Source organism: Magallana gigas, chromosome 7, assembly GCF_963853765.1.
Source record: "Magallana gigas chromosome 7, xbMagGiga1.1, whole genome shotgun sequence".
NCBI lineage: Eukaryota > Metazoa > Mollusca > Bivalvia > Ostreida > Ostreidae > Magallana > Magallana gigas.
The window spans coordinates 22,357,594-22,374,044 of record NC_088859.1 but is presented as its reverse complement, the minus strand read 5'-3'; the positions used below and the strand labels follow the sequence as shown (position 1 = coordinate 22,374,044).

General features: G+C 34.4%; 1 protein-coding gene across 6 annotated transcripts in view; it reads left to right on the top strand.

The window, feature by feature from the left end:
• The window catches only part of LOC105328525 (zinc finger MIZ domain-containing protein 1), a 55,088-nt gene that overhangs the window by 33,293 nt on the left and 5,344 nt on the right, over positions 1–16,451 (top strand). For 4 of the 6 annotated variants that reach the window (XM_066089321.1, XM_066089319.1, XM_066089320.1 and 1 more), the window contains 6 exons: positions 5,371–5,506; positions 8,876–9,139; positions 12,784–13,021; positions 15,212–15,403; positions 15,512–15,763; positions 16,333–16,441. In XM_066089321.1, coding sequence (XP_065945393.1) covers positions 5,371–5,506; positions 8,876–9,139; positions 12,784–13,021; positions 15,212–15,403; positions 15,512–15,763; positions 16,333–16,441 — 1,191 coding nt within the window. Of the gene's footprint in view, positions 1–1,495; positions 1,642–5,370; positions 5,507–8,142; positions 8,483–8,875; positions 9,140–12,783; positions 13,022–15,211; positions 15,404–15,511; positions 15,764–16,332; positions 16,442–16,451 lie in introns of those variants that run through there. The other 2 variants (XM_066089323.1, XM_066089324.1) reach the window with 2 other exon arrangements.

Below are 16,451 nucleotides of genomic sequence, written 5' to 3'. Positions count from 1 at the left end.
AAGTTGTTTTTTGGAATAATTATAACTTTCCATTTTATAATGGCTTCATTATATTAATGTCATCGTTGTTTACAACTTGATGATGTACCAGGTAAATGACCGAGAAAAGATAAACATACCTGGAGCAAGAGCATATGGTACCTTTTTTCAAAGAAATGTGCTACAATATGTATCAGATTATTTAATAGATGCAAAATAGTGCAGGGCTTAGATAGACAGTTTTATCATGAAAATGTTGGTGAATTTTGAAGTGAAGGATATGGTAAATATTTTTCAAATTCATGAGAAATTGTGCAGAAATTATGTTACTTTCTACATATTGAATTTGTCCATGTATTTCAATTATGGCCACAACAGTTTTTTACTGACTTTCACTGCCATTGATAGAATTGAATTTCCTCTTTACAACATCAGCTTTTATAGGGGATTACCAGTATTAAGTAATGTCAGTGCACCCATAAAATATTCTAAATAACTTTTAAATTGTAATTACCAGAAAATATGTAAGTCAACTTGCTTGGGGTTTTTTTTGCATCCTATTTTTATACAGAATGTAATTTTTATGCAATTTGTTGGAAGAAGTGGGGTGTTAAAATTGATTGCTCATTTTTGCAAAGAGTTAGTTTTCCTTAAAGCGTTGGGTAATAATATTCTGAGAGTGTAAACTGAAAAATCAGAGTAGGTTATGGCCCTTACACCTCTAGACTGTCCTTACAGCTCGGTCTGTGTGTTCCATTGATGTACAGTCCTGTCGGTCTTTCACATTGGAAAAAACAACATTGGTCGGTCGAACAACAGCTAAATGCAGGCCATGTCTACATGTAGCAGATCTTGAGCCTTCTCTCCCTGTAAATGTGAAACATTAACGTTTTTTTTTCTGTCAAAGTATTTAGATCATAATTATGAAGAAAGCAGAAATAAATATAAAATGTGCATTGTTACAATGTGTCCATTTCAAAAAAGGCATCTTGATTGAATATGCTGCGACTCCACCCAAATTAAGATCCAAATTTCTTTTCAAGATGAAAGATTAAGTAATTGAATAAATGCCAATATTATGGCTTCCTAATTCTAACAGAGATAAAGATATTTAAATATTGCATGATTTGCTTGGCTCTATTGTGCGCAATGATCATATAGTGTGTGTAATTGAAGTTGGCGCAGCATTAGCCCTGTAGGGCTGGTATTTACATGGTCTGTTTACCTGGCTTTTGTGTTGGCAGTCCGCTACCTGTTGGTACAATAGATCCACTATCTAGCAAGCTAGTTCACGAGCCATCAGACCTGATAATTTTTATTCCTAAGTGGATCAAAATTTTTTGACCTGACTTGCTATGGCAAATAGAAAAAGGTGCCATTTACAAACAGCTATGAGACAGAGTTTGTATTTGCAAACATAGTTCAGAGTTCAAAGGTAAAAAGGGTAAAAAAAAAAATCTTGAAAAGCCATACATATTTATGAGTCTAGGCTGTCACAACAAAGCATTATTGATTTGAAATAGTTAGGCGTCATTGTCATCGCTCACTTAAGTTTGTGTAGCAAAGGTATTGATACTTGGTACACAGGTGATTATGTTCCAACAAGAAAGAGGTGAAATCTATGCCAACAATCATGACATGCTGATTGCTAGCTTAAATGCTGTGAGTATGTAGTTAGACTGTCAGTCACTCGGTAGAGAGAGAAAAAGGACAAGTGTCCTGCAGATTATCTACTATAACTTTTGTACACCAAATATTAAACTACCAGCAAAACTTTTGTATTGCCAAAGGAATTGAGATGTTTATCTAGGATAAATAATAGATTTATGTAATTGATTGTTCACTGATTTGAATTTTACAGCAATGACTGAGAACATTGCCAGTTAATAAGAGACAATGTGTACTGCTATGTGTACAGTGTTTATCATCTGTGACCTGCATTGCTTTATTTTGTTGTATGTTAGAAAAAAACAAAGACAGATTTCAGGAATTTTATAGGCATCAATAAACATGGTTTTTTTTCTGATAGTCTATGAACATTTTTAAACAATTAACCACAAGAATGAGCTTCAGTGAAAATTCATAGGGTGATCTATTTTAAATAAATCTTTAAGATATTATAAAGAAATCAATTAATTATGCATTTAAACCTATATTTATACTTGCCAGTAATAATGTAAATTTTTTTTCCAAAATGAGAGGGTGATTAAGTTTAGAGTTATGTAAAACAATGACCTTTATATAAAGTTAATTATGACTTGTACTTTTTATCCTGCTTCTCAATCATCCATTTATAATCTCACTTGTCCAGAATATATTTTCTGTACCCCTGAGCAAAATTTAAATCCCTCAAATTTCACCCAAGATAACCGGTGAGTAAAGGATGTGTTATGACCTTGAACCAATGTTTTTGATCAGAGATTTAACCTGAAATATTTATCGGTATGTGAAATTTTCTGTTCTGAAATTTGTTTTCTTTCCCTTTTGTGTTATCTACTGGTGGTTCATTCTTCAACTATATTGTGTCTGTTGATTAACGTGTGCAATGACCCTGAAAAAATTTAATAGATCAGAGGTCAAGGTTTAAAACATCTGTAAAATCCTCTCAGAGCATACTTTTTTTTCATCCATTGGCCATATCTGGTTCATATTAAAGTGCTTGTGGGTAAAGGATTTGATTTTCAATCAATTAATACTTTAGGTACTGGAGGTGCTATATTCCTTCTTCCCAACAAACCGAAGAATTAAATGACAACCTTTTAATAATAGTTCTAGAGTTTTGGATTTTTGTAGATAAAAATCCTACATAAACTCAATTGATCCCTTACTTTGAGCTAACTCTAATATCTTTAATATTTATACTCCTTAGACAATGGTCATCGAAATATAATGATAGATGTTATAGTTAATGGAAATACATCATTGGCAATTCTCAACCGTCATCAGATCATATAATGTATACAGAGTTATTTTCGCCCCGTGTAATTTTCGCCCCTCTACACTTGCAAACAGTTTTGCCCTGTCTTAAATTCGCCCAGCCACAGTTGTGTTTAAAGAAAGATAAGACAAGTTATTGGAATTCGCCCACTGTTTAATCCACCAGCTGGAAACGACGAAATGGGGAAAAATAAAACGGGGGCGAATATTTCCCTGTATACAATTCTTTGTTTTTGGGTTTTTTTTTAATCAGCATTCAAGCCACTTTCCTCGGAATGAAATCTAAAATGGCACAACATACCAGTATATACCAGCTCGTAGTGGCCAGAAACTTAAGATATTTAGATAAGCTAACTTATAATTGATAGATATTGATGAGAAAGTAATTAAACCAATTAAGTCTCAAAATGTTGATAATAAAAATTCCCCGTCTCTTCTATTCAATCCTACTTGGACAGGGCTACTTTTATAACCAGACACAACATTAGCAAAAATAACCAAGTTGAAAGTATAAAAGTTAAGTTTTGAAAAAAAAATAATAGCTAAACATTGACTACTATCATTTTCCTCAGAAGAACATATAGTGCATGTATAGCTTGCAAGTCATATAAGAGCAATAAGATAATTCTTTGTCATCTCCCTTTAAGAGATGACACATTAAGATTGAATACTAGAAGAATGCCATTAAACTGGTGCAATTTATCTGATGGTCTAACAAAGAGTGGCCAATTATGTTGTTTGATGATACAATCTCATTAATAGATTACATTTTCATCAGCTCCTCTTTTGACAGGGATGATGTTGCAAATGAATAGAAAAATAATTATGAATTAATATTAATACATGTACTAGGAAACCCATATTTAAGGATATAGAATATATGGTGGACTCCGTTAGATTTAACAGAAGTTTTTGATCACTTAATTATGTGTTTCTTTCATACAATATACTTGAAATGTAGGTGTCATTTTATGCTAGCTAGTACATGTATTACACTTTTCAACCATGGTATACATGATGATTATGTGATTACAATAGTGGTGAGGGGTAACATACATGTACGTGTACATTGTATTATCACTATGAAAACTCATAATAGTACATTGATGAATTGGCAAGCTGGTATTTTTTGCATATTAAACAAGAATGTTAGCTGGAGTGACAAGCATATTTGTTAGCAAGTTAGATATAGAGTAAGCAGAGACTAGAATGTCTGCATCATTGTATGCAATAACCAGAATGTGTGTGCAGTGGAAAGAAAGTCTATTGTCTAAAAGCAGAAACTGAAATGGTTCTTTTTTCTAAACTGATATGACTATAGTGTTTGTAAACTCCAATGACTAAATTGCCTGCATGCAGTAATGTAAATAAACACTACTAGCATCTACAGTGTCTATAACCTGTCACTATGTAGGATAAAAGCTGACATTGGCTAGAAGAGTAAGCCATTGGAGATATAATTTTTTTTAAAAGTACATTAAAAGCTAGATGTGCTGACAAGAAGATATAAAAGCATAATGCTGGTTTTTTAAAAATATATAGTGTAGGTATAAACACTATTGAAAGATTTTTTCAAGGATATTGGAACGCTGAAATTTCATTCAAGAAAATTGTTAATCTATGTCACTGATTCAGAAATCATGGTGAAACCTTAATGTTCTGATAGTATGATCTGGTCTTTTTTCCACAATTTTGTGCTTGGTGCTGGACCCATTGTTTTGATTATTGATACTGTAAATGAAGGAAGAAAAAAGGAAAAGTTGAAGATTATATGTTTATGTCTCAAGTGCTTGGATTGTTTCTAAATACTTGTCTGCAAAAGAAATGTTTGCTGGTGCAGGAAAAAAAATCTCCTCAAGGCAGCTACAAATATAAGGGGTCAAGGGTTGAATGCTTTCTGGTGAATATCTAGACACATCACCAATCCAGAAATGTTGCATTCCTGTAGTTTATATTGTATGGAACGATACCAAGTACACACAACACAGAAGAACTTTTTTTATGATAGCTGAATTTGAAGCTTGTGTCTTCAGTTGGGGGTTATACATTTAATCTCAACAAAATGACAGAAAGCAACATTGCACATAAAAAGATGTCAATTTCTTAGAATTTATAAAGAATATTTTTTATCACTAGTATATTAAAGTTTTTTGTGGTTGATTTAATAATATTTCCAGATTATTTAGATGCAAATTATTGTTTATTAGTTCTTAACTACTGCTTTGTTTGACAGTTTTAAAGAGAGAGTTTGTGTCTATAAATGTGCATATGTTAACAAGAAAAAATGCGAACAAACAAAAATCTCATCATTGCATCATATTTGAGAGAGAGAGAGAGAGAGAGAGAGACAGAGACAGAGAGAGAGACAGAGACAGAGACAGAGAGAGACAGACACAGAGAGAGATTTAAGAATATATTTTTTCAGATGTTGAATTTTTGAATTTTCCTCCTCAGGCTTGCTTTCTATGTGGTGTGAAGAACTGGGTCGGCTTCTGTTGCTAAGACACCAAAAGAATCGAACTCCTGACTCCAAATCACCAGCAATGCACCCACAGCTACAGCAAAAACCAATGCCACCAATGGGCCCAGGGTAAGATATAATGCTTTTCAAAATAAAGACATTGAAACACATCATCACAGACCTAGCTGGACCAAAAAATAGAATTATCTACCATGTGGCCATGATTGATTGGGAAACGGAGATCTCATGGCTCGCCAAATGACCAATGTGTGTAAAGCATAGTTGGAGATTGACACCTAGATTTGTCCTTAAAAAAATGTTGAGGCATTCAAAGGAAATTCAACTTATTTCACTTTTTAAAAAAATATCATTAACTAGAACTTGAAAACATCTGGATCTTTGACCCCAATAGAATGCCATTTAGGTACCAAGAGAAATTGGGTTTACTATTCAAGGGCAGTGCCTGCAGTAAGAGTTGTCTGAACCACTGTGTATAGTGAACAATCCACTTTAGTTGTAACTTCTGTTTGATGTTGGATTTAGTAGATGTAGCTATGACCATTTTTCATGCAAAGGGCAGTAACTCTAGGGTTTTTTATGGGGCCATCAAAGGATGCATATATTGATTTGAATCCTTCTTAATCTAATTATTTAGTCTTCTTATAAATTCATTTGCATTGGCTAATGCTTGCATCCTATATTGTCTAGTGTATTCTAATGAATTATGTTTCGTTTGGATAAAAAATCTAAAATATTGAAAAGATTGTAAGCTAGGTCCTCTAAATGGCTATTTTTCCATGGGAGGCAGTGGTATCAGCACATGCTTTGTCTAGCAGTGAAGGAGTCAAACTCTCTCCTTCCATATAAATATCTTTGTGAAATGTTAGTTTATTTATTCCTTTTTTCTGAATGCATCTGTTTGAAATAGCTGGAAACAAAAATAAAATGAGGGGAATCCCACCGTTGGAAATTATTTTATTTGTTATCACAGACACCATTAATTTGACAACAGGTATGATTGATTGATTTTTCAAAGTTCTGTAAGATGTAAAAAAAAATTCAATCTAGAAAAAAAACTTGTTGAAATTTTTGGGGGAATAATTTAAAAAAAGTTTGTCTTGAGGTCGAAAATTGTTATGGAATGGCACATCCATCCATCCTTCTTATACCCAGCCCTCCCCAGGGTACGCAGAATAATGCAGGCTAATTTTGGACTGCTGAGTACTACCCTTATTACCTGTTCAAAAAAAATCAAATAAAAGAGAAAATCAGAACTGAAATATGTTAAAATCTCCGAGGTACATAAGGTTTTGTTGGATTGTTTATTAAAGGAATTTGTCAACCCAATCCTGAAAAATACAAACATTATGAAACATATTGATCCAAAATTGTTTTCTTTCTTAAATACTTATAAAGATATGGCATTAACAGTTTTCAGCTATTTACAGCCATGCAACTCTTTGAAATGCAACTTCCAATGAAGTTTAAATGAAACAAAAAGGGAAAAGCCATGTGTTACAGGGATGTCTTCATACCAGTATCAGCCAATCAATTTTTCATACGTTAACAAAAAATCAATCTGCAACACTGGCTGTGAGTGTATTGATTAGAGAAAGATATGTATCCATTTGCTATAATAGGGTTTAAATTACTTACCTAATAGAATTTAGACCTATAGGTAAAAGTTGCTCAATTTATGAAGTTGCTATGCTAAAAGAGGACTTGCTCCTTCAATTCTAATTTAATGGTTTTTTGCCAAGCTAAAGATTGCTACCCTCAAACAATAAGGGCCAATTCTGAATACAGATCTACAAATGGTCTGGAAATAATTAATCATAACCAAGCAGTGTTGGTATGGCGGTACTGTAAATGTCTACTGGGTCTGGGACAACACTCTGTCCTTTATATGTGCAGCCACTAGGGAGAGAGAGCTGTCTGTAATTTTATTGCCAGACTAAATTTGCATATTGTGTTGGGAAAAGACATTTAATTTTTTCTCTTAATTTCTCTCGGGCTACAAGTTAAAATGACAATATTCTGTGCTGTCTTGATGCGTTATGAAATAAACCGGTATTGTCTTATAACCTAAAACTAGTCCCCAGATTAAACATTTATGTATTATTTATTTTTTTAATTTATATTTACTGGAAAGACTTATTTTTTGTAAGTTATTTGAATCCTTCCAATACTAGCTTTGTGATTTAATGCACTGAGGTTCACCTGGACTGAGCACAGAAAAGCATGACGCAGTGCTACAACACAATAGGAAGGAAATAGATTTGACCTCTCTACCTGGACTAATAGCCTATCATTTGACTTCATGCAGAGGGAAATCACCTGTGAATATTAAGTCTCTCCCAGTCGGTGGCTCCTGAATACTTTATCGAGCTATGATAGTGTTAATACCTACCAATAAGTTTTTATACTAGGTTTACTAGGTCATTGAGGGATAAGACTCTGAAAATTAAATAATAAATTTGACTTGCAGAGTATTTTACTGTATATCATGGACAATGACATGTGTATTTGCCCTGTAGGTGTTTTCTACCTGAGGTTTAAATGTGCAGAATACCTTCATAAACAAACTTGATTTGCCATTTAAAGTATTTTTACCTGGCTGTGCCCGAGTGTAGTCGGCTAGCAGTGCATTGTGGTTGTTATTCTTGACATTGATTTTCCCTTCAGGAGCCTCTTGTTTCTGTAAAAACAAGGCAGATTGAGCTAGGTTGATCATGTGACCAGCTTAGGATGAACTGGGATGGCTGATAAAGGCCCTGTTTAGACTGACTGTGTAGTGTTATAGTTAGGACATGTACATGGAGCTGAGTAATCTGTAGTGTTTACACTTGTGTGACACAATGGCTGACTTCACCAATCAACTGGACATTCACCAGCAGAGAGACAATAGTGTATGATTTAAACAGCAAAGCCAGACAGTGATTCTAGGAGAGGATTTAATTCACTGTGTTTGTGTTTAGTTTTTTTTTCACATTTGACAAAAGATCCAAAATTTCTAGGGGTGGTTGGAATAATGAGTTCAGGATCTGGTGGGGAATGGCAGCCCCAAATGGCAGCAGAGCTTCAGATAGCTGTTCAGACAGATAGGTGTGTTTTATAATGTAATTGGTATTGGATTTCTAGCAGTATGTATCACAAAGACAGGTATATTATGATGGCATTAAGAATACTTAGTAGGTCAAGAATCAGGATTCCTTCAGGGCTTGTTTAACTGTCAGGTGTGCTGACTGAATTAAGATCTTTGCTATTTTTTAAAGGCCACATCCATATTTTCAAAGAAATATTGAGAATTTTTATTCTGATGTAATAATCCAACAACACTTGTCTCAACTCAAGATTTTTTTTTTTTTTGAGGAAAAGAAAGCCAATGAAACATGTGTAGATTACAGGGTAATTGTCTGTGCAGCAAACATGCTGTTATTTTATAATCTGCTAATAGTTTGAAGAGATTATTACCTTTATGTTCATTGTGTGTTGTAGTGACCCAAGTGCAGGATGGATGCCTGGGAATCAAGGTCCCCCTGCCCTCTCTGTGGTGACCACTGTGTGGGGCATGACCCAGTCCACACAGAGTGGTCCCTTTAACCACAGTACACCTGGCTCGGGGTATACCAACACTACCATGTCCTCAACCAGCTACACGCAACAGCCTCAAGGATTCACAGGAAATCAGATGCAGAAACCACCATATAACATGGGACCCATCACCAACAGGAGAGACTCAGGGGGGTACAACCGGCCAGGGTAGGTGCATGATATAGTGGTCATGATGTGAGTTATCTACCATCATAAATACATGTTCAATACTGAAAATGCTCAGATGGAGTGACCCAGTCAAGGAATCAAGCGGTCAAAACCTGATAGCTAGATATTGATGGGAAACAAGGAGGGAGATAAGACTACCTCACATTGTTTTGGGGATCTACTTGTCTGTCTGTGTGTCGATCTGTTAATCTGTGTTTTGTTTATACAAAGATTTGATAATACATGTATTATGTGTACCTTATACTGTAGTTGTCAATGAGTGGTCATACGAATAGTACCAGCATAGTTATTTACAATACTTGAATGAAGTATGAATATTAAAACATTGCAATACACAAAAATTACTTACATTAAAAGCAAGGTCAAAAATAAAGTCCATGAGATAACAGTTACAATTGAAGATTAAAGTATGTGGCTCCAATGTGAATAAAGATCTTGCAATTGATATTACCACACACAAGATTGCCACCCTGCCTTCCCTTGTTGTAAGTTAAGGGTGACTTCTTTGTTAAGATGCTAAACTTAGCCTCTAACCATCCACCTTAAACTTCAAAGACAAAAAAAAAAAAAAAGAACCCAATTACTTAATGGTTTTATTTTTGCCAGTACTATTTATGAATTGATTGATTTATGATATGATTTTTGAAAGTCACTTCCAGCACTTGAAAAATTAGAACATGCACTGAGAAAACGAGATTGACAATGCTACATAGATGTTTGAAATCGGCTAGGATTTTTTAAAAATTTATTACTTTGAGTTTGAATGTAAAATCTTTTGCCTGACTTCAGTACATCTTATTCAGATTGCCCCAGCAGAGTTTTAACTGATGAATATTAAAAATTATGCAGTGTAAATATAGGTTGATGTTTCTTTAATTAAGCCTTTTACATATGTCATTAAATATGCTAAGCATTAACATATAGGATTCAGGATTTAGTGGGGGTGGGAAGGGAGGCAGCTAGAGATTGGTTTAGAATTATTTTGTGTTAATTAGTGCACACACCTTTTATTTAACAAGCAAAGCTTTAATTGTCTTTAAATTAAACTTAAAACTGTGGAAGACTTATGTTGATAAGCTGATAACAAAATGATTTTTAACATTTTTTGACCACATGAATGAAGATAATACAACTTCACTTATATATGTAATGTTTAAGATGGGCATTTCACCTTAGCTGATATCGTGACATGCATGTAGTTTAATAAGACATTGGATTAAACACAGAAGAATGCACACGCAGATTATATAACAAAGAAAAAATTTTCAAAGAACATTTTTTACTGACCGCTAACATCATTTTATCTTCCACACTGAATTTTGCAATGTTCTAGTGGAGACATTAGGTGAAAACCAATTGAACAAAGACTTCATACACATGTGTATATATCTCTTAGTATGTAATGACAGTGGTTATCCCCACCCACAACTCTTGATATTGCACATCCTCTTTGTTTGTATGGGGATCACCCAAAAATCAGGAATATCATGTAGCATATTTTTAGATACACAAGCAATCTCTTCATGTTGAATTATATGAAGAAAAAAAATCATCACTGTATATATATAAACTGTTACTATATCCTGTAATTTTATGATGATCTAATTTTCGCTTTTTATCGCGATCACTTTTACATTGCAAAATATTCAATATCCAGAATTTATATCCGGAATTGTCTGCTATAGGAAACCTTTTAGATCACAGAAAATGATTGATGCAAACGAAAAAAGTTATACATTTTCCTATTTTTGCAAGTTTTGTGACATGAAAAAAACCCAAGGATATACACTATATGTATGGCTGGAATTTGAGGAAATTTGCATGAAAATTCTTATATAAATTAAAGTAAAATGTCTCTTTATTTGTTTCCCCACAATGAAATATATTTTAATGAAAATTTGATTTAAGCATCATGTTCATTCTATATATTGCAAATCTTTTTCGTCGAATCATAATTCTTAATTTAATGCAAAGATGACTGGATTTGTAAAAAAATTTCTTTACCTGCTAAATTATGCCAAAAATAAACTGTTTCAATATTTAGGCTTTTACATATAAAAGATTCTCTAATAAACACAGAACATAATTGAGACCTTGGAATGTCAGACAGCTGGGCCGACCCCAACTGTCGTGTTCATAGCCACCACCCTGTTTCAAGATTGGAAATAGTATTATTCGATATAGGATTAAGATATATTTTGTCATGTCCATAAAAGTATTTGATAGACAGAATCCAGATTGGCTAACAGTGTACTTACATTACCCTATACTCACTGACTGCTATTGATTCGATGACATTGGTGTAAGTGGCAGACATGCACACACAAGAAGACTGACGTTATGCTCTGTAACATCTAAATGGAAAGGGCGTTAGTGTCAGAGAAGTCACAGAAGCTTACTCGCTGCTTGGCTGGCAGAAATGTAATATTTTGATTTTATGAAGAATTAAGTGTAACATGTTGAAACTGTTGTTCTTTAGAGGAGTAAGACCTTTTGGGAATTCACAAAAACTGTTTACCACTGTAGAGTATTAGTCGCGTTTCCAATAAAACGTTTGAAAATACCTTTACACTCTGATCTAAATTTATGAGAACTTGTTGATTCGTTGGATTTATGCAACATCATTAAAACCACCAAAACACTTTGATAATTTTAGTATACTCGATGAGTTTAAATGCTTCAATTGGTACACATTTGATACAACAGGAAGGAAAAACTCTCTGCCATCTATAATTTCTCACAATATTTAGAATTCATTTGAGCAAGAAATTTTGTGTTGATAACAGTGAAGTATTCCTTTAATTAAATTGTATTGTTCCTGCCACAGTATTGATTAGATACTGACCATTAACAATGGTCTGCCCCTAGAAGAAAGGTGCTCTTGTCCAGAAACTGGTTTACTTTTCCCATCTTCAGAAAATTAATATCAGGAAGTGTTTGAAGGAAATCATATAATATTTCCATAAAATATGTGTTAAAAAAAGTATCCGGTGTAAATTAAGAAAGAAATACCATGGCAACCACTGTTGTTGCGTAATGGATGGGCTGGGGATGCTGCAATGCCATGCAATACACATCATCTTTCTTAAATGGAAAGCTTTTGAAACTCATTTGAGCTGAAGGCTCACCTGATCAGAATATGCCCAGTGTTTGTTGTTGCAGTCATTCTACTAGACCAATTTTAACCAAACTTAACATGCATTAACTTTGCATGAATGTTTTTAAAATTTGTTTATTGGAATGGCTGCATATTTTCCCTTGAATTTTTGCCTTTTTGCAGTCAGTGGGCAAATGTAAGTCTGGGTGAATTCAAAACAATTTTTAAACTAACCGTCTTTATTAGAAAGAGTATTCATTTCTGTGTCTGGGCAAATTCAAGATGGTACAAAACTTTTCAAGTGTAAAAGGGTAAAAATAATACAGGGCAAAAATAATCCTGTAGACAGTAATCTTTGTCATGTTGAAATATTGTGAGCTGATTATAATGAAGTCTTGAAGCAATTTCTGGTCATTGCCTTCAGTTAGTTTGTAGGTATGAACATTTGGATGAAGTGCTTGTACAGTTACTTATTTACTGTCTGCTGTCACCATGTACTTTCTATAAGAAGAAATTTCTGTTTCAGTTATCCTCCAACACCCAACACACCTGGTTCTAACACTCCAATCTCTGGACACAGTGAATACCCTGGGGGGCCAGGAATGCCCCAGGGAAACCCCGCCCTTTCTGCTGCACTAGTGGCAGCAGCTGCAACAGCAACGGCTACTGCAACAGCAACGGCTAGCATGGTGGCCATACAAGATCAGCAACAGCAGCTCAACATGCAGATGAACATGAACGGCCAGTACCCCCCACAGATGCCGGTAAGAATCATTTCTTTAAATATGTTTCAGCCTTGATATGTGTAACATACAGGAAGAGAAAAAAGCACCACATATAACCAATAGTGAGAGAAATGTACAAATGTTAGTTTTGAATGTGTGTCCTTCCTGATACACTAGAGTCATGTATTAGTTCTTAATGTATTGTGAAGCATTATATAAGATCACTCTTGTATACAGTTGTCACTAGCTCTAGTACTGATTTCCTGTTTCAGCCCGGTTTTTACATCAATGTTTATATGAAGAAATATCATACTTAGAAATATCATTATTATGTACAAGGGGTCAACTTTTGTTTTAACCCGTCTGTCTATTTGACACGTAATGTGTTCACACAATTTGTCTATTGAATAAAACTTATAAAAGTTTGTCTTCATTTAATATCAAGGAAAGTTTTGCAAGAAGTGTTAAAATTTCATAAAAAATTCCAAATATATTGTTAGACTGAAAATTCTAAGAAATGTCAAGTGCAGGTTGTAAGTCTCTAAATCACATTATAATGCAGCCTATGGTGCTGTCACAGAAGTAATGAACATGTCTACATATTGAAATACATTAACATTTGGGGGGGCAAATTTTCCCCATACCGGTACTCTCTTTTACAACACTGTACAAGCTTTAATTGTCATTAGGGAAATTTGTCTTTTGTATCAGATTGTCTAGATTGATTAGACCTGCATTTGCAATTTCAAATAACTACAGCATGATATAGTTTACAGTGTTCAGTCTATGATAATACCAATCACAGGTGTAGGGAATTGATGGCCACTGCATTAATGTTTAAAGAAAGATAACTCAATCTTTGAATAGAATTTAGCCTTTTGAAATCTTTCTGAAGTATAAAGCATTGTTAAAAGGCACAGATAAAAAAACATGTAGTGAAAATGAGAAATGGTGTTTATGTATAGTAAAACCTTCAAGTCAAGGACCTCATTATATAATTAGGTAACGTGAAATTCTTAACCACTCGGTATTGGTTTCTAATGACTCTGTGTCAGTAGAATTTGATTAGAATACTGGAAGTTTTGTGTGCAATTGTTTACAATGAATTTTTGGGGGAAATATACTTTCATCACCAATTCTCAATCACAATCACACATTTAACTGGTACAGTTACAGTTATAGATCCCCCAACGAATACTTATTAAGGTTATGCCGATGGCTGTGGCATATAGAAGTAACCCTCTTCTTCTCATTATCCAGTCCTTTTCCTCCATCTCAACAGCTTTTCAAATGATTTTTTTGGTGTTTGGGTCTATGTTGAGTACAGTTCAAATTGAGTAACACCATCTACTTTGGCAAAATAATGACACATGAACTTGAGATTTTTAAACAATTCTTACTCGCAAGTAGAAAGAAATTCTTCTTCTTTTGTTTATACTTTTGTTTATTAGCCACTGTGAATGATGTTGATAGCCCTCTTGAATATAAGAATTTATAAATCTAAGTTTAATGTAAAAGTATCCCAGTTTTGTAAACCCCAAAATAACAATTTGATAAACATTAGATATAATGACCTTACAATTTTTTCTGTAATTGTCAAGTTATTATGCCAACAGGAGAGCCCATTATAGGGTTTAGTGTTAAATGTACTTCTTGCAGGGTTTATGATGCAGAGAGTAATTAGGACTGTTCTCTGTGTATGAATGTAATTTCACACATAGGCAGAGATTGTTCTTAATGTCAACCCTGCATGTCGAACAGGAGTGTTTAATTGATAAAGTTAGCCTGGCATATACAGGGAAGTACCTCAGTACATCAACACACTTTCAGTACAGTGTATTCTCTTGGATAGTAGTATTTTCTTGTTTTCCTTCCATCTCACCACTCTCCTATAAATTTAGCTTATTTCTAGGAAGTAGCCATTTACATACAACTAACCAATGAAATGCCAATTTTTTAATTGCCTTCTGGTGAAGTATTTATGTCATACTTGCTTATCTACTTTGTCCATATGCTGGATCAGTTAATCAGTGGGTTTTTTTTGTACTTTTCCCCCTAAAAAAATGATTTGAATAAACAAATTGTATTTTGAAACTTTTTAGATTATTAGACATTTGTCAATTAAATTCACAACTACAAAGGTGTGCAATGATAACTTTCTTTTTTTAGATAAGAAACTTTTACATCAGCATGTTTTCCACTTATTTTATTGTGTTATTTTTTTGGTAGGTTCAGAATCAGTTCAATCAATATCAGGGGATGCCCCAAAGAGGAGGACCAATGAATATGGGCCCAGGCGCTGCTCCGGGTCCAATGATGAATAAAGGCATGTACATGCGTCGCTCAGCCCCGTACCACAATCCACAGATGATGAAAGGAAGGCAGGTTCCTGGGGGCCAGCAGTATCCTAATGGAACACAGGTAACAGGCTCACATCTCTACAACCATTTGTGTGTGTTGTTTATATGGGTGTTGTCTTTTAAGCATTTATGTGGCAGAAATATAATAAGTAAAAAATACTTACTGCAGTATGGGCCACAGTACATGAGCCAGCAACAGTATCCCAACAAACCTCAGTACCCCCCAGCACAGCAGCCTCTACCCTCCCCTACTTACGGTCCTCAGCAGCCAGGAATGAGGCCCAGTGCTCCACCCCACTACCCCAATGGCCAGAACCCTTACATGACAGGCCAGTTTCCCTCACAAGGCCGACAACTTCCTCCCCAAGGCCCAGGGTATGTTCCATCACCACAGTACAGCAATGGACAGCAGAATATGCAGGTACAAATTGCATGTCAATGTAATAATAATTCAGATAAATCATTTTACCCCATATGTACATTTACTTTTTATTAAATGGTATTGCAAACTATTGCTCCATTAGTTTTAAAGTTCAAGTGCTTGAAATACTTTGCCATCAATGTAACTCTATAAAAAAAAGCAAGTGTTCCACCTTGTTTTAAGAGATGACATCTTAATCAATAAACAGGTTGCACTTCGAAATTAAAGGTCAATTAATTGTTCATGATGTGATGTGATTTTGATTTTGTATTGTGACTATATATGATTGAAAATTATAGAAGTGATTTTGAGACTTTGGAATGTTAGAAACACTTGCGCAAACAACAGTTTTAATGTTACATGTATCAAATCCTTTATGTGCAATCAGAATTCATAGAACAGCAGAACTTTGTAGCAATAAATCTGATTCATTATACTGGTAGTGGGAAGTTTGTTATAAGTCCAAATCTTGTATTCAATTATAATACCAATGTTATGTCGTGCTTGCACCTAATCTCAGCAAGTTTTAGTGCTAGGTAACCAGACTATATAATTGTGTTGTTTTTCAGTCCACCACCATGAATTATCCCCACTCCCCACTGCCTGGTAATCCCACCCCTCCCATCACACCAGGAGCTGTACAGTCTCCATACCCGGGACAGATGCCTATCAAGAAAGGTATGTCAGT